Here is an 11,742-nt window from a genome sequence, read left to right as displayed (position 1 = left end):
TCCTTTTGTGTGGTCTGTGTGGTTATTGGAGTTATCTGAAATGATTTTTAAGTTTCAAGGTACTCTGATTTACATTGACATGCCATATAATCCATTTTATTAAGTGTTAATATCACAATTGTTAGAATTTAAAACTCATGTAATTTAATCTTGCTTTTTTCAGAATCTGGTAAAGAATCTTCCTGAACAGAAGGAACTTAGTGCCTTAGCCCAGTTAAAGGATGAATATGCTGATCTTTGTGAGCCAGAACAGTTTGGAGTTGTGGTATGTAGTAGCCCAATAATTGAACTGAGGGTTGTACTTCGTTAGATGCAATGAAAATATTTTTCCCTTCAACTTTGTATTGATTTTATATATATGTATATATGTATGTAAAGGTATTTATTCATAGAGTGGCAAAAATCAGGAAATTAAGATTCTTATGAAATGCAATCTCTACAGGTACTTGACAGACTTAGACTTAGTGCATATAGAAGTGAAAGGAATAGTGATGTATAATTAACAGCTGCCTTCTATAAAAGGCATTTCTATGACAAATCAGATCTTGTATTTCTGTTCTGATTGACAGCGTAGTGCTGTTGATAAATAATAAAACAGAAGTTATATTTAGGAGTTCAGAAGGATTCATTTATGCAGTGCCTCCTTTTTTTTTCCTCTGAATTGGTTGACTTAATAACTAAAAGCTCAGCAGTTCAAAGTGTTAATCTACGTTATTTATTCAAAAAATATTTTCTTATAAGAATCTTCCTGAGCAGAAGGAACTTGGTGCCTTAGCCCAGTTAAAGAATTAATATGCTGATCTTTGTGAGCCAGAACAGTTTTGAAGTTGTGGTGTGCCCAATAATTTAACTGAGAGTTGTACTTCGTTAGATAAAATGAAAATATATTTTCCCCTTTTTGTAAAAGTTTTGTATTGGTTTTTCCCATTATTGTTATCATATGATTTGCACAATATATGTAGGGTTTTTTTGGTATAGGTATTTATTCATATAGTAGCAAAATCAGGAAATTAAGGTTCTTATGAGATGAAATTTGTACAGGTACTTGGCAGACTTAGTGCGTATAGAAGTGAAAGGTATTTTTGTTTTGTCATTGAAGTAAAATGTGGACAGATGACTAAGAATTGTTAAGAATAATTAACATGAATCATGGTGTGTGGTTTTTTTTTTCCTTTGGCCAAGCTATGGTCCTAAATATAAAAGCAACTAAAACCTCCCTAGCTTCATTAATTTCAGATCTGGAACAAAATGTAGGACACATTACAAAAATGAATCTTAAATGCTGCAGACATCTTCCCACATAGGAAATGTGATTCAGAACAAAGCTGTCCATCTGGCAGTCTGAGTGGTTAAATTATGACCAAGGAGACTTGTTGGTTTGGCTTCTGAAGTCACTGCTTTAGCAGCATCCAGAAGGTTGCTCCTGATTTTTCACCCCTCTAGTCCTTAGTCCACCACTTAATTTAGGCTAAGTATAGATGTTCAAAAAACCTGATGGGATCAATCAGACTGATGCAGGTTTCTGCAGGCAGCAGGGCTGTGCAAAACTTCAGCAGCTGTTTCGTTTTAAAGGTGTGTCAGCCCATTTTGGTGGACAAATCACTGAATCTGAATCAAAATAGAAAGCTCTGAAACATCTCTGAAATGAAACGAAAGCATCCGAGTTTTGGAAATGTTTCCGAATATTTTGCAGTTTCAGAAACAGGCTGGCAGGAAAACAGAAACTAAGATGACGGAGGGAGAAGAGCGGGGAAGGACTGCTCTCATATTGACACTTGTAGCTGGCCAGTGACTACGACCTTTCCCTGAGCTCCCTCCCAATCATAGTGCTCTGGGGGAGGGATGGAGAAACAGTATATAAGGCTCTGTGTCAAGCTCGCTCTCTGCCTTTTCTTTCACCTGTGTCTCTCTTGCAGCATGAACAGCAGAGCACATAGCATCTGAAAGGTCTAGGCTTGCTTGGTAACAATAGGTACTGGTAGTCTCTTGCTACCAAGTTGTAGGTAGTTCTTTCCCACTTACCCTTGCCTACCATCCCTTTTGTTATTTATTTCAACTAATTCTTCCCCCAAAATCCTCTTATTTCTTTTTCTTATCCCCTCCCAAACAAAAAGAAAGCTGTGTATGCTTTCCCTCGTAGTGTATCATCCATCATTGCGCAGAAAAGCACAACACACACAAATTTTACACTCACTTTCCAGCACACCAAACATGAAGGTGCCAGGTCTTCTGGCAGGGGAGCGAGAGCAGGCAGAGGGAAAGCTGTAAGTTTCCACACCCCCCACCCAACTTAGATGCACCTTATTTTCTACCAGGCATGAGACTTCTGCTGAATTGGCAGCAAAGAGGTGGGAGCAGTGTCTGCACCTGCCCCACCTCCACTAACACCAGAAATAGCCACCAGCACTAGCATGACACTCTCCCCACCCCAATTTCAACTCCCAGCATGAGCCTCCCAGTGCCAGAGGAGGAGCTGGATATGGAAGCAGGGGAGCTCAGTGCCATAGCCAGGGAAATTCTGGGGAAGGAGGGGGAATCTGAGTTTGTGCTCCACTCCCCTCCCCTCAAAGTTCCCCTAGAGTCAGGTCTCCTTCTCTAGAAGACACTTGAGAGGAGGTTGAGGAGGTAAGTGGCTCAACTGAGTAAGCTCCTTCTGTTGTTGTTCCTGTGGCTGCTGAGGAGGGGGATAAGACAGGATATCCCCCCTCCCCCCTCCCCCAGCCTGTGTCTTACCCTCTAATGTCTCAATTTACATTCCCACTGACTGGCTTTCTTGCCTGAATGCCAGCCTCTGGCTTCTTTACTATTTCTTTCATCCAGAAAGAGCGCATACACCAACTGCAGATGCTTTCTCAGCCTGAAGAAGGGTTTTTAAACACAAAAGCTTGTTAAGATATATTTCTCCAACTACTCAGTTGGTCTAATAAAAGATATCAGATTGACCCAAAGAACCTTGTCTTTCTATGTCCTTAGACCAACACGGCTACAACCTACACACGCACCTTAACACACACAGGTGTCATGGGTTTTGTTTTGAATAGTTTAAGGTGCAGTTTCCCAGAAACCGCTGCACCTATCTCCTTGAAACTTGGTAGGCTTCATGCCCTCAGAAATGCCAAATCAGCCAAAATTGAAAAAGTTATAGGTATTTTAGTTATTCCCCATTATAATCTATGGCTGAATCTCTGAACCAGTGTCAAATTTCCAAAACAGGTTTGGCCAAATCAAATCGGGACGGTGATCTGAAACACCGAGTCTAATCACTGTCCCTCTGAAATGGCTGGATCTGAATCCAAATTGGAACAGAGCCATTTTGTACAGCCCTAGTAAGCAGCATAAGTTAGTTTGGGAGTGAACATAGCCCATGTTTGCCCTATGGGGAAGGGGGGGAGAGGACGCTGTTGGCAAGGGGCCACCCAGGCTGCCTTCACTAGCTGAGGCCAGGAGATTAAGGGCACTCTTGCACATCTCCCAGTGGGCTCTCTAGGCTGCCTGAGACTGAGCACAGTTGAGTGGCTGGGCCACCCCTTATTTGACTGCCAGGCATGGGAGAGCCCTCTTCCCCTATCATCATCCACTGGCATGTCAGCTGCAGTCAGGCAGTGGAGGCACCCATGTTTGCCCACCTTCTGCAGCCCAGTGATGCTCCTTTAGAGATGTGCCTGCTTGCAGGGGGTATAGTTTCCCTGGGTGAGCTCCTGAACACCCAGCCAGGGACCCCCTTTTCCTCCATTAGGGGCCACAGCCCCAGGGAGCCTGACTGTGGCTCAGGGCACACCCAGCTGCCTGTCCCCGACCCCCCCCCCCCCCCAAATCATCATCAGCCACTGTGCTGATTCAGCTCTGAGAGAGCCCAGGGGTGGGGCTGGCTGGGTGCTTGACTGGAGCAGCCAAGTGCAGGATGAGTGGTAGTGTGCCTTCCTGTTAGAAGAGGGCTAGCGGGGGGCTGCAAAATTGCCTGGGATACCAGTTGACAATTCCCTAATGTGAATCAGTAAGGGGTCTGGTGCAGAAGTTCAGTTCCCCAGTCTAACCTAAATTGATTAAGTTTGAGCGCACATTGATTCAGGTCTATCTTAAACTGGGTTCTGCCATTTTTAAGCCAGTTTATGGGTGCCAAACTTCTGTATTGTTATGGGATTAGACTGGTTCCTGAGCACTTATATTGGTAAACGTATAATATTTTTACCTGGCCTTAGAGTCTCCAGTCACTGTTGGTGACTAAAATAGATGGTGGGGAAAAATAGGGGTTGAACAGTGACAGCATTCAACTGCCCTGTGCCAAAGATGAGTTTTCTGGAAAGCCCAAAAGAAGACCATGCTGCAGATTCAGTTCACAGGAGCTGGTGCACTGGCCATCCTCCGTTTATAGCATTCAGCTAGGATTTGAATGGCCCAGGTTCTATTTCTGGTTTTGGCACAGACCTGCTGCCATGTCTTTAGTAAGTTGCTTCTACTCTCTTTGCTTCAGTTTTCCTATGTCAGTAAAGTTAAAGCAAGTTAATTATTTCTTCTTTGTCATCTTAATGAAGTTGTAAGTAACCCCAAGGTTTATTTGTTTTTCATAGCTAAACATATTGGCCTATTGCCCCTGTTTCTGTGGAAAAGTGCATGGAAGGGTTAAATAATGGAAAATCTCTATTAACAGTAATATAACCATGAAGAATAAAATGTGCCCACAGTGAAACATCCCTCCCAACATGCACTCCCCCGCCAGTCTTATTTAAAGAAATTGTGAGCGTGAAGATAGCTTCAGTTTTCTTAAAATCAGAAACTTACCTTCCCTTGTCTGTTCTGTTCCAGTCCCTGCTGGTCTTGGTGAATAAGCTTTGATTTAATACATTTTTCTAATAGATGTGAGGCTGAACTTTACATGGACTCATTTAAGTAGAATAAGCTAGGTTTTTGTGTGATCATCTATACATTCCATGTATATATACAACACGTAGCTAATGCATCTTGTCAGCAGGGTGCCTTCTCTACTATATCTGACTTCTTTTCAATAGGCTGTTTTCCTACCTTTCTGCTAATTTGAAGGAACTCATCACTCCTGGTATTCCTACACATTTATTAATGTGCTGTAATTGCAGCACATTAGGTTTAGTATCTGTAATGATGGGTACTAACTTAATGCACTGTAATTGACACTACCGCACCTTAGTGCAAATGTTTTTTTTGTGTGATGTTACTGTGTAGTATACTAAATCTATTTCACAATAGTGCGTTATCATGGGTTTTGCTCTCCGTGCTAATGCACAGTAGAATTAGTCTACTGTACTCAATGTGTCTTGTGTTGATGTGCCCAGCGTTTCTGAATCCGCTGCAGCCTCATCTTGCTAGCAGACCCTATAATATAATTGCAGTCTTTCCCCACCACTCCAAACTTTAGATTTTTCTTTTATAATCCTATTTGTCACTTGCAGTCTGTGCAACTATGAATAAATTTTTTCTCAGCTACCTTTTTGCTTCTGTTTTGTAATAGTTCAGTTTTTAAAATTCAAATAACTTAGCCATTCTGTTACAAACTATGTATAATTAAACTGAATATTAAAGATATTAATAGTAATAAACTGGAAAAAACTAAATAAGAGTTATGTTACAATCATAATAACTTTTGAGAAGTAAACATAAGCTATCTTGAGGAAACACTTAAAACTGTAGTTCATCTTCCTGGTTAATCAAGTAAAATGTAAGACATGATTTAATGTCCTAATATGATTGCACTAATTATATAGAGTTTGCATTAAGTGATGGTGATGTAACATCTTTGTTTTTGAAGAATGGAAATGGGGAGGAGGGGGGGAATGCTGATATTGTGGAAGTCTCAAAATACATCCTTTTTTGTGCACCAGCAACCCCAAGTTTACTTCTGATTGTGTTTAAGGATATCGTAGGTTAACTTTGACATGAAAAATATGGCTAATGAAAAATATAATAATGCAATTGCACATGAAAATTAGAAATAAGCCAATGCAAATGAAGCTATGCACATTGATAGTGTGCCTATCAATATTGTTATACACATAATAATCTGAAAACCCTGTTTCACATGTTAGAGATCCCTTTAATTTACCCGTGGTATACATGTAATTGCTTGTTCATTTTGCTATTTTTACTTATACTGTATTATACTTTTAGTGTGGTCTTGGGTTGGGGGGAACGTCATGAAATTTCCTAGTAGCAGCGTCATATAGCTATTCACATTCTATATCTGGATACCATATGTCCTGACTATTATGCCGTCATGTCTTATCTGTTGGATAGGGTCATGACCCCAAGTGACAGTGTATTTTAGGTGGTTGTTATAAACAGGGATCCTGGGTTCTCTGATTAAAAATTGCAAATTGTCTGATTAAAAACCCACAATCTGTGATAAAAAATTAAAGGTCCCCCACAGCCCCTCCCATGCTGCTGCTGCCCTGCACTCCCCCCCCCACAGCCTCAACAGCCTTCCTGATGCCCCTCACAACAGCCCCCCAGACCCACAGACACCCACCCCAGTAGGTAAGTGTGCGTGGGGGGAAGGGGAAGGTGCTGGGGGAGTAGCTCAAGAAGGATAGGAGTGCGCCCCTGTGCCCACTCCCAGGAGTAGGGCAGGGCTGCCACTCTGTGGGCCACACACGTGCCAGCTGGCCGGCCTGACAGGAGGTTTGCACACGGAGGCTGCCACCATAGCTCTGCCACTGTGCCCTGCACTACAATCCCACGGCCACTTGAATGGCTTTGTGGGCAAGTGGCACAGGGCACGGCAGCAGCAGTGAGGTGGCAAACACTGTGTGCACATCACATGTGCTGCCCAGCCGGGGGGTGAAACAGGGGGCTTGCATTTATTGGCATGCTCCACGGTGGCATCTGTATGCGGGGGGCGGGGGCTTTGCGGGCAAGCACTGCCATTGTGGAGCCATGCCCTTTACTCCTAGATCCTAGAGGTAAGTGGGGCTTCGGGGCTGTGGGGCAGGGCTGGGAAAGATGGTTTGGGGGCTGAGGGAGTGGGTGGAGCTGCTGGCCCCAACCAGCACATCACAGCTGGGAGCAGGGCCAGGGGGTGAGGACAGGGGTGCCCCTCTGCGGGGGGCTTTGTAGGCAAGTGATGCGGGGCAGTGTGCCTGTACCCTCCATGTGCAGGCCGCACATATGCCGCCCAGCCAGCTGCCCAGGGGAGGGCGAGAGGGAGGCTGGCATGCGGCCAGAGCACAGCTCCATGGCCGGCTCAGCAGCCGCAGTGAGTGATGGAGGCTCAGGGGCTTGGGCTTGCACGCAGCACTGCTGCTTACCTGGAGGCCCGTTATGGTGGTGATGGTTGTTGCCTCCAAAACCTGCCGCTGCCACCGTGGAGCTCTGCGTGGAGCTGTGTGGCTGGCCACCGGGTGGCAGCGGCAGCATGGTGGTGGCTGGGCAACACACAGCCATACACACTACCACTCCACACCACGCCACTGCCTCCAGCTGCACAGCTCTGAGCACAGCTCCATGGTGGCAGCGGGAGGTTTTGGAGGCAGAGGTAGTCACCGCTGGCATGGATGGCTGCTGCCTTTCGCCTGTGGGGCTGCCCATGTCAGCGGTGACAGCGGCTGCATACAAAACCTCTTGCTGCTGCAGATCTGTGCTCAGAGCTGTGCAGCCGGCAGCAGTGGCATGGTGGCGGGACTGGAAATGGCTGTGTGCTGCCCAGCCACCACCACCCCATGGTGCACCACTGTCTCGAGCAGCACAGCTCTAAGCACAGCTCCACAGTGGCAGTGGGAGGTTTTGGAGGCAGAGGCAGTCTCTGCTGGCACGGGCAGCCCCACAGGCGATTGGCAGTGGCTGCCCGTGCCAGCGGTGACTGCCTCCGCCTCCAAAACCTCCCGTTGCCACCACAGAGCCATGCTTGGAGCTGTGCGGCCGTTAGTGGTGGTGGGGGCCACCCAGCCACCACCATGCTGCCTCTCCCACCCAGTGGCCAGCAGCGCAGCTCCGGGCAGAGGTCCGCGGTGGCAGCAGGAGGTTTTGGAGACAGTGATTTGTTGCCACCATAACGGGCCTCCAGGTAAGCAGCAGCACTGCGTGCAAGCCCAAGCCCCCGCTCCCCCCCACACCTCCATCCCTTGCCGCAGCTGTGCTCCGGCCACATACCAGCTTCCCTCTCCCCCTCTCCTGGGCAGCCAGCCGGGTGGCATGTGTGGCCTGCAGATGACAGACACCAACACACTGTGCCCTGCATCGCTTGCCTGCAAAGCCCCCTGCAGAGAGGCACCCCTGCCCTCACCCCGTGGTCCTACTCCCAGCTGCGATGTGTCACCTGGGGCCACCAGCACCCCCTGCTGCCTCAGCCGCCAAACTATCTTCCCCAGCCCTGCCCCAAGCCCCACTTACCTCCATGCTCCAGGGGCGGAGAATCCGCAGGTTTCTCTGCTAACACAGATTTCTCTTTTTCTCTGATAAAAACAGGGAATCCGTGGTTTTCTCCGTTTTTCCATGGGAAACGGAAAACCTAGATCCCTGGTTACAAAACACCTGCAGTATTTCTAAGAGTTACATTTTTTTTACAACATATTAGTGACATCAAATGCTGGGTTCTGTGATAGTGCAACACTTTTGGGACTGTTTATGCTTATATTTGTAAGTGTATATATACTTGTTCTTGAGTGCTACCTTGAAGTCCAAAAATTTAGAGTAAAGTGATATAATTTAATTCTAAGTTAAGATTTGAGTGAGAATTTGCTCTTTTTACATTCATGAGCTGTTCAAGTCCTGTTTTTAGGGCTCTTGCCTAAAGGAAATTTTATATATACACATAAGTGTGTGTGTGTGTGTGTGTGTGTGTGTGTGTATATATGAAATAATTCTGTTTTTTTCATGATGCAGTGGTAAAATTTAAAGTCATCGCTGAACTTATTGACCATATAAAATGAAGTTTTGGTAGGATGTTTTGTCAGATAGCGGGTACATCTACACATGAATTTACTGTGCAGTAAGCTACTGTAGAGCAAGGGCTTTTGGGTAGCTCTACACATGCAGAGATTAGGGATAAAATTTGCTGCCAGGTCCCTGCAGCCCTGCAGTGAGCCCCTGTGGCCACCTGGAGGTGCTTTGGCTGTAGCTGTCAGCAGCCTGGTAGTCCTCTTTAAAAGCCAGCCCAATCTGCTCTTTGGGTGGCCTCTTCCTTTGCTTAGGAGAAGCGTGGCAAGTACAGAGGCATCACTCTGCCTCCAGCCCCGCTGCCTCTGGGCCCACTGTGCCAGCCAGCGCTGGTAACAGCATCTTGTACGGCAGATCTGGGATGATGAGCAGTGGGTGGATGCCTTCTGGCTGACCTGTGTCACTTTCTGGGACCTGCCTTCCCTGCCGACACCCACCTGGGCCTGGTACTGCTGAAACTGGTCACATCCACAAGCCTCTGGTATGTGGGACACCTATTTGGCATAGGAAGGGCCACCAGTGGATACACCATCCTGGAGGTTTGCGGCACCTTCCAGGATGTGCTAACAGACAGTCCTCCATGTCCATGACCCCCAGGTGGTGGTGGCAGGCTTGTATGGACTGGATTTCCCCCAGTGTATCAGGGCCCTGGACAAGAACCGCATACAGGTCACCTGCCCACCCCATGGAGACTACCCCTATTGCAGCAGCAGGCGATTCCACTCTGTGGCCCTGTGGGCCATGATAGACCCCAGGGCATGTTCACATATGAGTGTCGGCTGGGTGGGCAGTGCACATGAAGCCTGCATCTTCCACAACTCTGGCCAGGTACGACTGGTGAAGAGTGGGCACTTCACACGGGATGCCGGACCTGCAGCAGGGCACCGTGGGTGTCCCACCCCTGCTTATCAGGGACCCTGCAAACCTGCTCCTGCCCTGGGATGAGGCCCTACACCAGCCACCTGGACCCCTGCCAGGCCCACTTTAACTGGCTGGACCTGTGCCCTGGTTGAGTGCACCTTCGGCTGCCTTATGGGCCGCTGGCGCTTCCTCACTGCACACCTCGAGGTCACTAAGGGCAACGTCCTCCAGGTCACTGTTGCAGCCTGTGCACTGCATAATATCTGTAAGGCATGGGGAGAGCTGTTCTTCAAGACCTGGGCAGAGGAGGCATGGCAGGCAGAGGTGGCCCGGTAGTGGGAGCATTTCCTGTTGTAGTAGTGGTAGGTCCCCCCTGCTGAGGCACCAGGAGAGCCACGCAGCTGCTAGCAGAGTCCCGCACCAGCTACTCTGGCCCCTGTAGCAGGTCACCTCCTGCAGCACTACCCACTCTAGCCTTCCTGCCCCACCCATCCCCAGCACTAGTCTCATGGCAGGCATGTGTAGAAAGAAGAAACCTTTATTCCACTCAGCACCCCCATCCCTCCCTGCTCAACATGGAGCTCCTGCTCCCCTCAACAAACAGAGCCGTTCCACCACCCTTCCCACCCACCAGCAATAAAAAAAGTCATATTCTCAGTGTGAAAACCATTTACAAAGAATTTGTTTTGGTCTGCCGGAGTGGGGGACTGTAGGGTGGGGGTGCCTAGTGGGGCAGATAGCTGGCACCCTTGAGGGAAGATGGCCAGCATTTGCCCGTGGGTCCCCACCTGCTATGGGGCAGTGGGCAGTTGCCAGGGGGTCTGTGGGTCTAGGGATAGGGGCCAGGCAGTGGTGGGCACAAACAAGACCATCAGGCCCAGGGCAGTGTCCAGGGTCTGGCAGTCATCTTCCCTGGCCTGCACAGCCCAGCCCAGGATTGTATTTTGGTCCCTCAGGAGCTGGATCCACACCAGGGCCAGGAGCTCAGCCCACCACCTCTACTCTCAAGTGACATTCTCCTCCCATGAAGCCCATGTGTCATCCATCTGCTCCTTGGCCACTGCCACCAGCCACTGAAGGAGGAAGCTCCTGTCCTGTGTGTGCTGCTGGCATATCTGGAGGGCCCCAGTGGTGGGCAGTGGTGTCCCTGAGCCAGCATTCCCGCTTGCCCCTGTGCCTTCTCCCCCACATCTAGGACAGTTGTGTTGGTTGTGCTTGACCAATCTCATTTCCTTTTACGACCAGGTGACCTATCACCTGGACAAGGGAGAGGAGATAGATGTCATATACCTTGACTTCAAAAAAGCCTTCGATCCGGTATCCCATGATCACCTCTTGGCAAAACTGGCCAACTGCGGCCTTGGGTCCACCACGATCCGCTGGCTGGGGAATTGGCTCTGGGGTCAGATCCAGAGGGTGGTAGTTGACAGAAGTCAATTGTCATGGTGCCCTGTGACCAGTGGGGTCCCGCAAGGCTCTGTCCTTGGACCTATTTTGTTCAACCTCTTCATTAATGATTTGGACATTGGAGTCAGAAGCGGACTGGCCAAATTCACCGATGATACCAGACTTTGGGGCAAAGCATCCATGCCTGAGGACGGGGGGGAAGGGGGGTAATGCAGGCTGACCTTGACAGGCTCAGTAAATGGGTGGATGAGAACCTGATGGTCTTTAACACTGAAAAATGCAAGGTTCTCCACCTTGGGAGGAAAAACCTACAGCATATCTCTATAGGCTCAGCAGTGCTACACTGACTAGCACTGCAGATGAGAAGGACTTGGGGGTCAGGATTGACCACAGTGTGAACGTGAGCCTGCAGTGTCATGCTGCAGCCAGTAAAGTGAGCAAAACCGTGGCTTGTGTCCATAGAATCTTCTCAAGCAAATCCCAGGACGTTATTCTCCTGGTACTCGGCCTGAGCTGGAGTACTGCTTCCAGTTTTGGGTTCCACAATTCAAAAAGGATGTGGAGAAGCTTGAG

At 48.2% G+C, this 11,742-nt stretch overlaps 1 protein-coding gene across 1 annotated transcript in view; it reads left to right on the top strand.

The window, feature by feature from the left end:
* DIAPH2 (diaphanous related formin 2) overlaps nucleotides 1-11,742 on the top strand; it is an 899,992-nt gene that overhangs the window by 354,094 nt on the left and 534,156 nt on the right. Inside the window, exon 22 of the mRNA XM_019521025.1 lies at nucleotides 164-265. Within this exon, the coding sequence (XP_019376570.1) occupies nucleotides 164-265 (102 nt within the window). The remainder of the gene's footprint in view (nucleotides 1-163; nucleotides 266-11,742) is intronic.

Source organism: Gavialis gangeticus, unplaced genomic scaffold (genome assembly GCF_001723915.1).
Source record: "Gavialis gangeticus isolate Ggan-Ray unplaced genomic scaffold, GavGan_comp1, whole genome shotgun sequence".
In the NCBI taxonomy this organism is placed as follows: Eukaryota; Metazoa; Chordata; order Crocodylia; family Gavialidae; genus Gavialis; species Gavialis gangeticus.
This window is presented reverse-complemented; position numbering and strand designations above follow the sequence as displayed.